This window comes from Heterostelium album (genome assembly GCF_000004825.1).
Source record: "Heterostelium album PN500 unplaced genomic scaffold PPL_scaffold5, whole genome shotgun sequence".
NCBI lineage: Eukaryota > Evosea > Eumycetozoa > Acytosteliales > Acytosteliaceae > Heterostelium > Heterostelium album.
In genome coordinates, this window is record NW_008805067.1 from 280,862 (window position 1) to 298,288 (window position 17,427).

Consider the following 17,427-nt stretch of genomic DNA (forward strand, 5'->3'; position numbering starts at 1 on the left):
ATATAAAACATTTATATTTGGTTCTAGCGAGCTTTGCTGAATGATTTTTTTCAAAAATGCATTGCAATCTTTTAAATTTTTTGTTGAATAATTTTTATTTTACAAGTTTGTTATAAACTAGATTATATTTATTTATTGTTAAAATTAAATAAAAGATGGAACTATCATTAGAATCACCAATTCTTTACGAAAGTGAAAGATTGATTTATAAAGAGATGCAAGTGGGTGTTGATGAACCATTTCTCATAGAGTTATTCAACGATCCACTTTGTCTGAGATTCATTGGTTTCAGAACACTTACTTGCACAGAGAACGCTGCGAAATATATAGAGTCTCTGAATAAATCGTTTAGAGACAATGGATTCTCAATGCTGAAAGTCTGTAGAAAAGAGGCACCCGACGTACCGATTGGAACATCCGGTTTCGTCGCACGTCGTCCAAACGAGCACGATGCCGATGTCAATCTGGGCTATGCCTTTATGGAGAGTGGACGTGGACAAGGCTATGCATTGGAGTCTTCGATTGCCTCCATTCAATACATTGCCAAAAAACTGGATACCAAGCGATTTGGAGCCAACGTAAACAACGACAACCAAAGATCGAGTTCTCTTCTCACAAAAATCGGTTTCCAATACTCAAGAACAATCAAAATGGATAATTGTGAAACACCTTTAGATATCTTTATATTGGAGATACAAAATTTGAAAACAGATGTACTCTTAAGAAAATAAAAATTATAACTATTAAAAATATCAAAAAAAACTTATTTTTTATTATTTTGTTTTTGCTTTTTTTGTATTTTATTTGACCATTGGTATTTATAAATGTGGGAAGAATCAACACTATTGTTGATCAATCGAATGGTCCATCCAGATAGATGTCGGGGGTGTAATTTTTAGTGGTCATATGACTGAAAAAAACAAACAAGCAAACCAACCACCATCAAAGTGAATAAAAAAATAAAATAAAAAAACCATTGTTTTTTTCAAAAAAATAAAAATTTATAAAAAAACCCAAAAACAAACCTTGATTTCATATAAGTTTGATGTATTTTATTTATAAACACACCCACACATACATTCCACATATATATTTTTTTAAAAAAGCAAAGCAATTGTTGTATTACTATTTATTTATTTATTTATTTATTATTACATAACACATAAACAAGAGAATTGAAAAACAACAAGCAAATTATAACCAAATAAACACACCCACATTCCAGCGTTTCAAGATCAATCATCTATATCTTATCTTTTATCAAACTTCATAAATTTAAACATTAAAAAACAACAAAATAAAAAGCAAAAACAATAATAATAATAATAATTTTACATACAATCTAATCTATAACAATAAAAAAACATAAATTTATAAATCAGTTTGGAATTATTATTATTATCATTATTTCTTTTCGATAAACCTATCAAAATCAAAATCAACATCAACATCATTAAATAACAAACAAGCAAACAAAAATGTCAGGTAATATTATAATTCATCAAATTTTTTAATATTTCTATAAATATACAATACTTACTCTTAAGTTTTCATTCAAAAAAAACAAACATTAATTTCATATTAATATTATATAAATATCAATTTAGAGAATTACTTGGATGATTTGTTGGAGGAGATGATTATAGATCATAAGCATAGACATCCATCTGCATCTCCAACCAATTCATTTCTGAATGTTCAAAATGCAATCAATGAGACTTTGGCAAATAATAACAATAACAACAACAACAATAATAATAATAATAATAACAATAACATTGCAAGTGAAACAATAGAGGAAGAGTTAGATACTGATGCTGCATCTATCAACAATAGAAAGTCGAGAATGTCAAAGATACCAGGTGACCAATTCGACTACTTGGAGACATTGCTCAATGATATGTCGGCAAGCGATGAAACTCTGCCAAATGCAGAGCAAACCGATCAAAACGAGCAAGACTCACGTATCAAATTGTTGCGTTTGACATCGACCTTTGATTTGGAATCAACACTGATGGATCTAGAATCTTTCTATTGGAAATATACACAACAATCAAAGCGTGCACCTTCTACTCAGCTATTAAACACACGTCCTGCATCCGAACAACAGCAACAACAACAACCAATTGCAACCAACAAACCAGTTGTTGAAACAGCTAAACCAATTGATACAAAACCCGTTGAAACAAAACCAGTGGCATCGACAGTTGTCACCAGTGGAACTGCAAGTGTTAGCAAGAGTACAGGTGCTCCTTTGAATCAATCACAAACAAAGAATAGAAATAGCAATGAGAAACTATCTACTCTTACACGTGAGGCAATCGATGTCGCCGATACACTCGATCAGATGATCAATTCGTTTGGAATGATCGATGAGAAAGCACAGCCTGTTGTTAGCTCGGGAACGGCCAGTATCTCAAAGGGATCGGTTCCATACAATGTCACCAGTGGAACAGGCACCATAAGACCGGCCACCAAGTTGAATGCGCCGGTAGACATTGCCATGGCAACACCGAAGCCGCCAACACCGATCGCAACACTCTCGGCATCGCCACTCACAGCCAACACACTCAGCCAGAACAATAGTGCCGCCAGCAGCAACAACAGCAAGGCCAACGAGCGGCTGCTCGACGACATGATTGCAATCTTCAAGGATCAGAATCAGAAACTCAAGTTTGCCACTCACGACAACGAGGTGCAGCCAAAGAGCAACTACCTCTCGCAGCAACACTACACTCTGGCACCGGATGACATTCGTAACAACGCACATCATCTACAGAAACAGCAGTCGGCCGACGAAGATCTGGTGCAGCGTATTCTCTGTGACGGCGAGATCGAAGAGAAATACACAGCGGTGCCTGCAGCATCGATCACCGAACGTTCATGGTACATCAAACACGAACTCAACCCAAAGGAGATCATCGGCTATGGAAATCACGGTATGACTGCACGTGCTGGAATCTACAAAGAGAAACGTATCGTTGGTAAACAATGGAATTTCATTACACCACAATCAACTCCAATTCTATTTAATGAAATTGAAACTTTAATGTATGTCTTTATATAATATATATATAGCTTATAACAATGTTTTAGTTATTAACACTTTTTCATTTCTTTCTTCTTCTTCTTCTTCTTTTTAACTAGTTCAATTAAACATCCAAATGTATTATCATTAATGGGAGCTTCAATGACATCTAAATTCAATACCTTTACAGAATATATCACAGGTAACAATTTAGATATGATACTAAAGAGTGTCGATGAGAGAAATGAATTGCCTTTTATCATTAGAGTTTCAGAGGAGATTGCTTCGGCTCTCTCATTTTTACATTCATTCAATGTAGTTCATAGAAGTTTACATCCAAAGAATGTTTTAGTATGTTGTTAGATTATTCATTAGAAAGTTATGATTGTGTTAACCAACTAATCTTATTCTCTTCAATAACCAGTTAAATTCAGATTTGAAAGTGTATATTAAGGATTATGGATTTGCTGGATTGAAAGACGATACTTTGAAGAAGAAACTGATGAATCCAATTAATAATCAGATTTTACATTCACATTACTTGGCACCAGAGTTGTTCCATGTGTTGACTGGCGGTGCCGGTGGATACGATACCAAGGTGGATGTCTTCAGTTTCGGTGTTATGATGTGGGAGATGTTCTCGCGTGAAACCAAACTAACCGATCTCAAGTGTAATGTTGTCAATGGATATTCGCACTACGTTCGTCCATCGCCAGCAAACTGTCCGTTCACCATTGACAAGCTGATTCGTCTGTGTCTCTCCATTGATCCATCGGCCAGACCGTCGTTCCAGACCATCCTGAAGGTATTGCGTCAACCACTGCACACACTGCAACGCTATCAAAAACCAGCGGGTGAACAACAACCATCTCAACAATCACTATCACCCAATAACAACAACGGTGAGGGAATCTCACCAGAGATACCACCAAACTCACCTCACTATGTATCGCCAAGTGTCACCGTGCAAGATCTCGATAGAAAGGAAAAGATTCAAAAGATCATGACATTGTGTCGCGATCTAATAGCATCGCCAACACTTGCCAATCTCACCAAGGCAGCGAACGCAATCGAAACACTCGCCAAAAGTGAATCAAACTACCCATCACTTCTCACAATGAACATCTATCCCATCATTTTTGAACTGCTCTCCTGTAAATTTGAAGATATCTTACTTATTACTCTTCGTTCATTAAATTGTATATTGTCAAATGGTAAGTAGTAGTAGTAGTCATAATTGTTTAATGTAATCTAACAATATAACTAACAATGATGATGATGATGATAATAATAATAACAGAGGATTTAAGTAATCAATTTAGAAATCAATTGGGTGTCAATACCGTTTTACAATTGATTCAAGAGAGATCGGAGAACATAAAGTTTGCAACCATCAGAGTGTTACAAACATTGTCACACAAGGATATCAATGTTAAAGATATAGTTTCAAAGGGTGGTATACCAATATTGATTCGTCAAATTGCGCATCAGAACGAGTTGATACGTCTTCAAATTGTTTGGTGTCTGACAATGCTACTGGAATCAAACGAAGCTCAAGATGAACTAATTAAAATGGGTGGTGCCGAAATACTTGTAGACATGTTTGTCAACTCTACCAACGATGGTTTCGACCTAAGAGTTGCATCATCACTATCAAGAATATTATCATCAAGTAAGTAGTTTTTTTAGTGATGAATGAATAGTTAGTTTATTAAAATGAAACATTATTTACTTACTTTTATCTATCCTGTCTATCCTATCTATCTATTTATTTTTTTTAATATAGAATATACTCAAGATTTAATTAATAATGGAACACATAGAGAAAGAATTCTACAAAAGTATATATCGTTGTTGGATTCTAGTTTTGAGACACTGAGAATGTTGGGTCTCGAAGCTGTTGCTATTCTGGTTGGATCGAACAAGGATAATCAAAGTCTTATTGTCAGTGAGAACAATGTGGTGCCATTGCTCTCTGAGTATCTCCAGTTGGACTATGTTTCGATTGCACCTCAAATGACAGCAATCAAGATTCTGTTGCTGTTGTCGTCGCAACCAAAGCATATCCCCTACTTACAGTCCCAAAATATATCACAACATCTTGAACCACTGCAAAAGACATCGCCACATCCATCAATTCAAAAAGTTTCAGAGAAAATCTTGTTTTTAATTAAATAAAATCCAATATACCCAAATAGATAATTAGATATATAATTTTAAATGTTGTATTGGAACAACACTTTTTATATTAATAACAACATAAAAAAACAAAAGACTAAAAAAAGATAAACTAAATATAAAATTGATTTTTTCATCAGAAAATATTTGATATTTTTCAGGAGTGCAAGATTGTTTTGTGTTAGAGGTGAAATTTAAAAGGAATTTGTTAAAGATTTACTAATCAAATTTCTTTGAACCAATAAAATACATTATTATTTGTTTAAAAAAATTAATAAAAAAAAATAGTTAACCACCTCTCCAATTATAATGATTGAACACAAATTATTTTTATAAATATTTTTTTTTTTTTTTGGGATTGATGAATAGAAAAAAGAATTATGATAACAACATTAATGAAAATATTGATAATAATAGTAGTATAAATATAGTTGATTTGCATAATAATGTAGATTTAATAACAACAACAACAACTACAACAACTTCTAATACTACTATTCTTGATGTATTTACAAATAAAAGTCAAACTCAACAACAACAACAACAACAACAAATGAATGATCATCTTAATAGTAATCAGAAGAAGAAGAAACAAATACCGCCACCAATTATATATAGACCATTTGAAAAGAGAGATGTTTATAATTTAAGATTATTACAAGTATTTAATATAATATATTAGTTTTTAATGAATATTGTAATACTAATATACTTTTATGATTCAATTCAAATCAAAAACAGAATGAATTGTTTCCAGTTAAATATAGGAATTCATTTTATAATAAACTACTTCAAAATCATTTCCTATCGGTTTTGGCTGTGATAGTACATGATAATGATAATGATAATGACTACGATTATAATAATATCAAAGATCAACAACGCATGAGTGTGCATAACATTATAGATGAAAACGATGAATACAACTACGATGATGATGATGACGATAGAAATGAATCTACATCATCAACATCATCAAACTCTTCTACATCTTCATCTACATCTGTATCTTCTACATCATCTGTTGAGGGTAGCAGTATCAGTAGTAGCAGTAGTAATGTTGCTACTTCTTTTACCTCTGAAAAGATAAATAACAACAATAACAATAATAGTAGTAACAGTAAAAATAATAATAATAATAATAATAATAATAATAGAAAAAACAAATCATTAATACATCAATATAAAACAAGTAATCCAACAATGCAGAGAGAAGAGATTGTGGGTGTTGCAACTGCAAGAGTAACCAGAGAGACTGGAATATGTACAATGTTTTTCAATCAAGTAGAAGGTTACATTCTAACGCTTGGTGTTAAAGATAAATATCGAGGTTTGGGAATTGGTAGTAATTTATTGAATGTATGTATTTAATGAAAATACCCTACCCAACCAGCTCAAGAAAGAGTTATTTAGTTTTAATATCATTTATTTATTTAATATTTTTAGATTATTTGTAAAGATTTAAAGAGTGTAAATTGTACATTGGCTTCTCTACATGTTAAGTGTCTGAATAAAGAGGCGTTAGAATTCTATCATCGCAATGGATTCACAATTGACGAGCGTATCAATGACTACTACTTTATTGACTCTGTAAAGTATGATGCTCTAAGAATGCTCAAATCCCTAAAGAAGGATAGCGAAAATAGTTGGATTCAATGGTTTTCTTCATTATCTTTATATAATAATAATAATAATCAAAATAGCAATCAAAATAATGATAATATTAATAACAATTCAAATAATAATAATAATATTCATAGTATAAATATAAACTTTTCAAATAATAATAACAATAATAAAGTAAAACATAATCAAATTTCACCAATTACGAATCTATCAACTACAAATAGTTATAATAGCAGTGGTAGTAGTAATAATAATTATCATCATAGTTTAAACCCAAAACAATCATGAAAAAGTAATAAATTAATAAATATTTGTATATAATTTTTTTATTTTTTGACCAATCAATTAATTCAATCCATCTAAACTACTCTCCCAATCCAATCCTAAAACTTAAAGAACTTTAAATATATTTTTAAAATAGTTTACCGAGCGCAACATCTATTAAAACTCATATGGCCACGTCTTATAGGTTTTCATTGTAAGCAACAACCAAAAATGTACAAATAAAGGTTTGGATGAATGAAAATTACTTTACTTCTGAGGAATCATTAATCAGAAATAAGATCTTAGACAAAAAATAAAACAATTATTAGATTTATATTATGTAATAGAAACCACAAAGATGTTTTGCATAGAAAATTATTTGGAAAAAAAACAAAAATAAACGTTGATTTCTTTGTTCCATGAGAAATTCTGGATGTTCCCAAGAATCACACCCAAACGTGCAAAGGTCACACAAAAAAAAAAAAAATTTTAAAATCAAAAAAAAAAAAAACTACCAGTGAATTAAATCAAATTAATACACAATCAATTTTGTAAATTAACAAAAAAAAAATAGTTAGTTAGATAAAAATAACAATAGATAAAACATCAACTATCAATTAAATAATATCTTATCCTATCTTTGTTTTTTTAAAATAATAATAATAATAATTATTATCTTCAAATTTTTTGAAAAATTATTGAAAAATTATTCCATTATTTATAACTTCATAATTATCTATCTATTATTTATTTTCTATTTTTTTAAAGTGAAGTGGAGTGAAGTGTGTAATAATAAATATCATAACATAACACCAACCTAACCAACCATACATTTTGTTTTCGTTATTATTATTATTATCATCATATAAAATATCCGAATTAAAAAAAACACAATAATTATTGGTGGTTTATTTGAAAATCGATAAGATCAATAATAATAATTAGATAATAGATTACATTATTATTTTTAAAAAAATAATTATTATAATATTTATTAATAAGATTAAAATTTTATTTATTTACTATTTACTATTTACTATAGTTTTATTATTATTATTTCTAATTAATTAATATTAAATATATATACAATACAATACATTATAATACAATATCAAAGATAGTAATAGAAAAATGACATATACATTCAAAGTATGTTTTGAAGGTGATGTTAGAAGATTCTCATTTGAAGGTCAACCAGCATTTGCTTCACTCTCTCAAAAGCTAACGGAGCTATTCAGTTTGGTTGAATCGTTCGTTATTACCTATCTCGACGAAGTCGGTGACAACATCACCATATCAAGTGACGAAGAGTTGGAAGAAGCATTCATCTTCCTACAGGAAACACAACAATCTATCTTGAGATTATCTGTTGTACCAAAGATCAATTTCAATCAATTCATTAATAACAATAACAATAGCAATAATAATAATAATAATAATAATAAACCAAATAGTAATAATAATAATAATAACAATAATAATAATAATATTATTAATAGTAATGGATTAGATTCATTATTTGTATCGTTGTTATCTAATCAATTCGTACAACAAATGATACCACAAGTTATCAATAATCTGGCAACCAATCCTGCTTTGATGACTTCACTGATACAAACTACAAGTACTGCCTTAAGATCAAATAACAATAACAATAACAACAACAACAATAATAATAGTAATTTAAATAACAACAATAATAGTAACAATCAAAGTAATAACAATAATCATGGAAGTAATAGTAATTTTCATACATCAATAGATACAATGGCAATTTTAAATTCACCAAACTATACTAGTAATAATAGTAATAATAATAGTCATCCAATTTTAATTAATGTACCTGTCGCAAATGGTTCGAATTCACAAAGAAATTCTGTTAATTTATCTTCATCTCCTTCTTCCTCGACCTCTTCATCTTCCTCATCCAATTCTTCTTCGATTCCACAACATCAACAACAACATCTACAACAACAAACAAGCAATGTATCATCATCTCCATCGTCATCACCATCATCATCAACCTATAGTTCATTAGATGCGAAATCTTTCGAAGAACTATCGAATTCACCAAAAGATATGTCACCACTGGCAACTGCATTGGCAAACGAACAGCAAAACAATCCTACTACTGCCAGCACTTCAACCACAACAAAACAAACAAAATCGAATCCAATATTTGGTGTACCAAAGATATTCAATAACATTCCATTCCCATTCTCTGCTCGTGCCGAAAAGAAAGAGGAACCGATTGTCATCCAAGTTCCAGCATCCGCTCCACCAAGCTCCTACAACATGCCACCACAACAACCTTATATTCCCCAACAACCACAACAGCAACAACAACATTCACCAATACAACAAGCATACATTCCACCAACAGTAGGTGTCGTACCCAACCAAACCAATCCGATTGCCAACAAACCAATGGGTGATCCACTGCAACACACGCTCTACCCAATCCGTCCACACCAAATTCCAAACTCACCACAAATACAATTCCAACCATTACCACCACAATACCAACAACACCAACAACAACAATCGTCACCACTTCAACAATATCACCATCAAGAACCAATCTCTATCTTGCAACAAACTCAACAACAAACACAACCACAACCACAACAATATATGCCACCACTTCCTACTCAACAACTCCCAGTACAACAACAAAACTTGGTCATGTCACAAGAGAAAGTATCGATACTGGTCGATGCCCTAAGAATAACAGAGCAAAGAGCAAAGGAGATGTTGAGCAAGCATAATGGAAATATTGAAGAGGCAATGATTATGGAATCAGAATAAAAAAAAAAAAGCAACCAACCCACAATACAATAGCAATTTACATACAACTTCACTTTCAACTATCTATAGTGCGACTCTTTAATTTATTTATTTTTTTTAGTATTAAAAATCGTAATATTTATTTGATTTTTCAACCTTCAAACAACAACTTTAAATAAAAATAATTTTTGTTTGATATTTAAAATATATATATTTTTAAAGATTAATTATTTATTATTTAATATTTATTACGGTAGTTAATTAATAACTATACTAGTATAATGAATGAGTATACTCAATCGTATTAAACTTTTTTGATTTTTTTTGATAAATAAATAGATCTTAATTACTGGGGGGTTATAGATTAATTGATTAAGAGTATTGATTTAACAAGAAATCCGAGTTTATCCTATTTAGTGTCTCGTCTTAAGCAACTATACACATTTTTGAGAAAATATTGTTAAAAGTGGTGATTCGCGTCTTCATAACCAAAGATCACTGCAAAAACTTGAAGTTTTAAAAAACACAAAAATTTTTTTAATTAATTTAATTTATTTTTATTTTTTGATGATGTGGTCTAGCAAAGTATAAATTAAAAAAAGTTAACTTTTCAAATATAGATTTATAGTTTAGTTTAGATTAAGCAATTTATATATTCAATAAATTAGAAAAAAAAAGAAAACAAACAATCAACAATCAAAACATATTATATTTGTACTTCATTATTATTATTGATTAATTTTGACAAATTATTAAAATTTGTTTTTTTTTTTTTTTTTCCTAATTATTTTTATTTTTGTTTTCATAATAATAATTCAGATTTTTGTTTGTTTTACATTATAAATAGTTTAAAGTCTAGATTAGTTTAGTTTAGTTTATTAATATTGACAATATGTCAAATAGAGAAAGAATATTGTATTGGCCTGAGACCTACTCTAATATCAAAGAGTTGGGTCGAGGTGTAAGTGGTGTCGTTTACAAAGCTATAAAGAAAGATTCCCCAGATCAAGTGGTTGCTATCAAATTGGTTGATATAAATCAAAATAGAGCATCGTGGGAGTATGTATAACAACTATTATTCATTTTGATTAACAAATCTAACATATGCTTTCTTATCATCTAATCATCTATTCATAGTCAAGTTCAAGGTGAAATCAATGCATTACTTACTTTAAACTCACCAGATAGACATGTTAATATCATTAAGCTAATTGAATGTTTTGTAAGTTATCTTTGAGATTTATATTACAATCGATCTATTTATCTATTCCGATATTTTATATTAACAATAATATTGTTTGTTGTTTGTTATTATTATTATTATTATTATTGTAGAGACATAAAACAACAGCAATTTTCGTGTTGGAGTATATTGATGGAGGTACTCTTGAAGACTTTATGTATACTTTTGATGAAGGTCTACCGATTCCATTGGTATCACATATCGTCTATCAGATTATCAGTGCCATTCAATTTATGAACAATCATAAGTGCTCACACAGAGATATTAAACCAGCAAACATCCTGCTGCTCAGCAACAAGAAAAAGTCTGCATCGAACGATGCTGAGCAAAAGAAGAAAGATTTCTTCAACATCTTTAAGGATGGTACTTCCAATAACTACACCTACGATGCCGACGATCTACCAGTCATCAAGATCACCGACTATGGTTATGCCTCCATTACAAAGAATGACAATGATATGCACTCTACACTTGCAGGTTCACCTTTATATATGGTAACAATAAATACATTCTATAAATATCACTTGAATTTTACTAACATAAAGTTATATTAATTTAAAAACCTCTATCTTTATTTATTATTATTATATTGTTTTAGCCACCAGAAATCATTCATATTATATTATCACCAAACTTAGAACCAAGAAAAGGAAAGATCATTTGCGATACCAACAATGAGGGATACAACCCATTGTTAGTCGATATTTGGGCAATCGGTGCAGTTGCATTCCGTCTTCTTACAGGAAGAGAGTTGATCAATGAAATATTCCCATTACTCAATCAATCCACTGTTTTAGCTGCACTGGTAAACCTTGCAAAGATGGTCGATAGTTCTGAGTTTCAAAGCGGTCTTGATACAATTCCTAAAAAGTAAGGTTCAAAAAACTCACACACAAAAATCTCATTTTTTCAACACCACACCTTTTTTTTTTTTTTTAATATCGCCTCCACTGCACACTCATTCTATCATGTTCCACTTGGAATGGAGGTGAAAGAACATACATCTTTAATAATTAATTTTTATTGTTTGTTGTTTCCAAACATAGATCTAATGTTTGGGATAGAGTGTGTGATTCGACGTGTGATATGATGTGGATATAAATGATATTACGAGGATAATTTTTAAATTTTAGGAATTTTTTTAATGTGATATTTTTTTTTTTAATATCGAGGAATTGGTAGTTAGTACCTTATTTTTTTATAAATTAACAATAACCTTCTTAATCATCACAATATTATGATAATATAATGATTAATATTATTAATACTAATTGCTTATTTATTTATTTATTTATATATATTTTTAATAATTTAATAGAATGAAAGAATTTGGAGTAAAAGATGAAGTTTGTATAGATTTTATAACTAGTCTGTTAAAGTTGGAACCAAAGCAGAGATTGTCTTTGGGTGATGCCTTGAATCATCCGTTCCTCCAAACTGGAAAGGCAAGTTTCGACCTCATCATGAAGGAATACCTTCAACAACAGACAGAGTCAACATCAAAGATTCCAACCGATATTAGTAAACTCACAGAAGAGAATCCTAGTAATACATCGTCGTCGTCGACCAAAGACAATGCCACATCAAGCCAACCGAGCCAACAAACAACATCCAGCCAACAGGACAACAAGAAAGATCCACAACAACAACAACCATCATCACAACCATCGACACAGCCACAACAACCATCACCACAACAACAACAACAACCAACACATTTAGAGGTACCAAAAACAACTACATCCAGTGCTGGCAGTGGCTCATCAAAGACACCACCTTGGAATTTCCAACGTCCATCTTCATTCCATGCGCCAACCATGATGTTATCACCACAGAGAAGAACCAATTTTAAGTTGTTCCCATCACTGCTACCAAAGCCAACGGAAGACTCTCCTCCACAGGACACTATGATTTGGCGTTCTCCACCGATGTCTTGCAATGACAGCTTCACATGGACAACCATTTCCCAGGATCCTATCTTCCAAGTGCAACACGGTGTCCTCACATCAATCCTCAAGACTTTCTCGTCCAACTCTGACTATGAGTACAGAATCATTACACAAACCAAGTCACCAGTGGAAATTGCCGTTTCCAATTACAAAGAAAGTATACTATATATGTACAACATCTGCAAGACCGTAGTTACCCCACAGCTTATTTCACTTTCCACTTCTTCCAATGAATCATCGATTCAGACTGCCTTGTGCTCAATCCTTCACCAACTAGACCAAGAACAAGAAACACTTTCATTTGCATCGGGATGGACTGTTTTGTTGTAACATATAAAAGAAATAGTCTGATAAAAAGAAAATCAATTCCTAAAATATTTTTATAATTTAGTTTATATACATAATAAAACTAAAACAAAATGAATATATTTTTATATTTTTTGTAAAAACTCATTGATATCAATGTATATATTCACTTAGTTAGTTTACTGATTTTTTTAAGTTTATTCTTTTAGTTTGAACATTAAAAACAAATATTCATTTTTATTCATTATCGTAGTCTTCTTCATCTTGATCATAGTCAGAATTATCATCATAATCTTCATAAGGTATATTATTTTGGATTTTTTGATTCAATAAATATTGATAGACTTTTCGATCTTGATCAACTTGACAAACTCTTTTTAACATTCGAAAGTCGGCATACAAAATGAATGAGAAATTTTGATGTTCCAAAGTTGGAGCTAATATCTGAAGTAACGCTTTCATATCTTCATCATGGCAAAATCTTAAATACTTGATTTCTATTGATTTCAATGTATTTGAATGTAATCGTAACAGTGGCTCCAAAAAGTCCAAGTGAGAGTAGCCCTGACCATGGGTCCAATCTTTGTCGATGGCAATTTTGAATGATTCAATCCCATGACCATTGCCATTGGGGGTGTTTGTCAATATCGATGATAGGAATGAACTGTAGTTGGTTCTATATCCAAAGTAGCTGGTGACAGTGATACTCTTTAGATTTGGCATTGCTGGAAGACTTGTCAAGTATTCTTGACACTTTATGGCCTTATTATAGATATCCTCTTCGTAATAACCTTCAGATTCTCTAATGATATAATACCGTTTACGGTCTTTGCTACTTGAACAATCGAATTCGTCATAAACAAAACTAAACTCTTTGACTCTTGAGAATAATTGATTGATACGATCGCTACTCTCACCATATTTGATGTATTTAATCGAATCATAATCGAAATGCAAAGGTGAATTGATATTACAATATTCACTCTGCAGCTTGATGGGACCTCGCAAATAATAACCATTTGAAATATACTTTGATACAATTTTGAAGAGCTTTTTTGAAACTAATGCAATATTCAATACAATCTCGAGATCAACTTGACTTATATCGAATGTTGGTAAGTTATCCAATGAAAATGAGATGATTCTTTCAAGTAATATATCTGGTAGAATACATCTTGATTCTTGATTGTTGACAATAGCACTACTAGTGTTTGTGTTGATATTCTTATCCAATTGTATTTCACCTTTTTGATACATTTGTTCCTGAACTGTATTCTGATTGTCTATATTCTTTGACAATAATTTGTTGTAAAAGTCATTAAATTCATATTTCGTTCGAACTATTAGGCTTAAATAACAATTTCTTTGATAGATCTCTATTCTTTTCTTTAGTTGATGTTCAATATTATTTAGTTTCTTTGAGTGGATTTGATATGTTTGAAACAAGGTTAGTAAAAAATGTATGAATAATAACTCTTGTTTTTAATAATTACTCTTTTATCATTGATTATTCTTTTGTAAATATGTTGTATTGTTGGTTTATGAAAACGACATTCAAAATGTAACATGTTGTTGAAAACTTCGAATGAAGGATCAAAGAAGACATCGAGAATGAACTTGATATAACCTTGAACATCGAAATAATGTATAAATTTATATCGATGATATTCAACAAAGAACTTTACACATTTTGATCTTAAGCAATCATTTCTCTTCTCCAAACATTCATAATAAAGTATATAGATTCTATTGAAGTTTATCAGTGATTCATCTTGGAAATCTGTATCCCCTATATTTTCTAATTCACCCTTTTGCTCCTCTTCTACTGGTGTTTGATATAATTGCATTTCTTATATATAAAAGACTCGATTGAGTTCAAAACATAACAACACAAATCATTTTTAAATTTGCTACTTAATTTTTTTTTTTTTTTAATTTTTTTTTTTTCTTAATAGTAATTTTTTTGTACAACCTTAATTACTGATTGTTAAGGTAGGATTTGATAAAAAATATAGATTATTAATAACAAAATAATCATTTCATAGTAATACTCTTTAAATCAGTCCCTACAAAATATCATTGTTTTTAACATACCAAAAAAAAGCAAAAAAAAATGAAAAATTTAATTAAATTTTATTTATTTCGATTGGTCAACTCACTTTCAACCTCGATATATTAGGAATGTAAATGCGAATGATATTTTAGAGGGTCAAAATTCATTTGAAAAATGTGAACTTCATTTTTTATAATCACATTTTTCAAATAAAATGATTTCAAAAGATTTGTTGACTCATGATCAGTCAACAAATTGCAGGTATTGATATTAACCTGCTAGTTCGTGTTTTATATTATATATAATTGCCAATAAAATATTATTATTATTCCCTACAAAATATCATTGTTTTTAACATACCAAAAAAAGCAAAAAAAATGAAAAATTTAATTAAATTTTATTTATTTCGATTTTTCTTTGGTCAACTCACTTTCAACCTGGATATATTAGGAATGTAAATGCAAATGATATTTTAGAGGGATTATTATTATTTTTTTTTTTTTTTTTTGCAAAAAAAGATTTTTTAATAAATAGGTAGATGATCAGTCTATTTATTTATTAATTATCAACTCAAATAATTCAAAGTCTATTCAGAGTTAGTGTAAGAACTTGTTTTATGTTTATTAAATATAAATTGATCATACCTATCCAGAGTTAGTGTAAGAACTTGAATAGTAAAGTTGATCGTTCGTTTTTTGAATAGTCGTTTTTTGAATAGTCGTTGAGTTTTTAAAAATGAAATTTTTTTTTTTTTTTTTTTTTAAGAAGTAAAAAATGATTTATTAAGTAATATATTGGGGATGGTGTAAACCATCGAATTTTTCTTTTTTTTTTTTTTTTTTTTTTTTTTACAGTTTTTACTTTTTCATAATTCTGCAATTGATTGCTATTTTGATTGTTATTATAATTATTTTAGTTATTGATATTAATAGATTGTTAAGCTGATGAGAATACTGATGATTGAATTGGTTAATTTGAAAATGAAGAAATGAAGAAGAGGAAATAATAGTTGGCTGACATTTGATTGGTTATTGGTTATTTAAGTTTGGATTGTAAGTTACTGATACTGTTATTTATAATTAATTTCATTACTGATAAGTGCTGTATATATTCATTAATGATAGATTCATTAGATAGTAGGTTGTTATCGTGGAGAGGAGTACCGCCAAAATAGGATTTACAATAGAATTTCCAGATTTGATGAAAGACAAGTGAAACGAGAGTAGTGATGTTGTCCTTTCTTCTAACCAACTGATACGCGTCTTCCATAGTCCAATCGAATCGTTGACCACCTGAAAGCTGTAAGGAGTCAAGAATGGTGTTAAGGTTGAATCTGTGCATAACTGCTCGACAATTAAAGAATGTATGGAAATATGGGTCAGAGCAGTATGTGAAGCACAGTTCACATTCTTTGTTTTTGTTGTAAGCTAATCCAGGAATTTTAAAAATGAAAAATAATTTGAATTTTGAAAAAGTGGTATTGTCGTTACAATTTGTTGACTGATCCTTATTCTTACCGCATGCGGATACTATATTTTTAAAAGATCCGACTTGCCAGACTCGAACTAGCAACCTTTTGATATCTCTTGTGATTCTTACTACAGTCAAACACTCTACCACTTGAGTTAAAGTCGGATGATGATAGACATATATCTGTATGGCATAGGGTATCTGGTCAATCCTTATGCCGATAAACATACATACGTCAGTGGTATTACCTTCTTTCATTACAACATTAAAAAATAATGTTAATAATTATTAATTTTTTTATGCAAACTAACTTCCACCTGTTATTGAAAAGCTCAAATTTAATGTTAATGTCTTATAATTTGGAATTTCTAACGATGACAGTTACCTTTTGAAAGAGCTCCAAAATATTTTTTATTTTGGCAAGATGACGAACAATGTTCAAACAATTTTAAAAAATAGATCTATTTTTTAATAACTTTAAATAAAACAATCTATCTAGATTACGATATTAAATAAAATCAAA

The 17,427-nt window shown here is 30.1% G+C and overlaps 5 protein-coding genes and 1 non-coding gene across 6 annotated transcripts; 4 read left to right on the forward strand and 2 right to left on the reverse strand.

Annotated features, from left to right (window-relative positions):
• Positions 1-155: 155 nt before the first annotated feature.
• PPL_05163 (GNAT family N-acetyltransferase) lies at positions 156-731 on the forward strand (the record flags this gene model as incomplete). The annotated part of the gene is made up of 1 exon (XM_020576059.1): positions 156-731. One exon carries the CDS (start codon positions 156-158, stop codon positions 729-731), a length of 576 nt encoding a protein of 191 aa, XP_020434048.1.
• A 747-nt stretch (positions 732-1,478) lies between these two features.
• Positions 1,479-7,120, forward strand: PPL_05164 (armadillo repeat-containing protein; the record flags this gene model as incomplete). Its single annotated transcript, XM_020576060.1, has 9 exons — positions 1,479-1,485; positions 1,608-3,051; positions 3,148-3,379; positions 3,483-4,242; positions 4,329-4,700; positions 4,815-4,869; positions 5,624-5,867; positions 5,948-6,565; positions 6,653-7,120. 9 exons carry the CDS (start codon positions 1,479-1,481, stop codon positions 7,118-7,120), a joined length of 4,200 nt encoding a protein of 1,399 aa, XP_020434049.1.
• A 1,107-nt stretch (positions 7,121-8,227) lies between these two features.
• Positions 8,228-9,904, forward strand: PPL_05165 (PB1 domain-containing protein; the record flags this gene model as incomplete). The annotated part of the gene is made up of 1 exon (XM_020576061.1): positions 8,228-9,904. The coding sequence occupies one exon, from the start codon at positions 8,228-8,230 to the stop codon at positions 9,902-9,904; it is 1,677 nt and encodes a 558-aa protein (XP_020434050.1).
• An 871-nt stretch (positions 9,905-10,775) lies between these two features.
• PPL_05166 (serine/threonine-protein kinase) lies at positions 10,776-13,479 on the forward strand (the record flags this gene model as incomplete). Its single annotated transcript, XM_020576062.1, has 6 exons — positions 10,776-10,942; positions 11,021-11,105; positions 11,219-11,620; positions 11,725-11,996; positions 12,445-13,401; positions 13,467-13,479. 6 exons carry the CDS (start codon positions 10,776-10,778, stop codon positions 13,477-13,479), a joined length of 1,896 nt encoding a protein of 631 aa, XP_020434051.1.
• Positions 13,480-13,618: 139 nt separating this feature from the next.
• On the reverse strand, positions 13,619-17,162 carry PPL_05167 (uncharacterized protein; the record flags this gene model as incomplete). The annotated part of the gene is made up of 5 exons (XM_020576063.1): positions 13,619-14,671; positions 14,875-15,230; positions 15,710-15,766; positions 16,496-16,963; positions 17,135-17,162. The coding sequence occupies 5 exons, from the start codon at positions 17,160-17,162 to the stop codon at positions 13,619-13,621; spliced, it is 1,962 nt and encodes a 653-aa protein (XP_020434052.1).
• Positions 16,980-17,069, reverse strand: PPL_05168. The gene is given in 2 exon segments: positions 16,980-17,016; positions 17,032-17,069. It is a non-coding gene; the product is annotated as a tRNA-Tyr (tRNA).
• Positions 17,163-17,427: the final 265 nt, after the last annotated feature.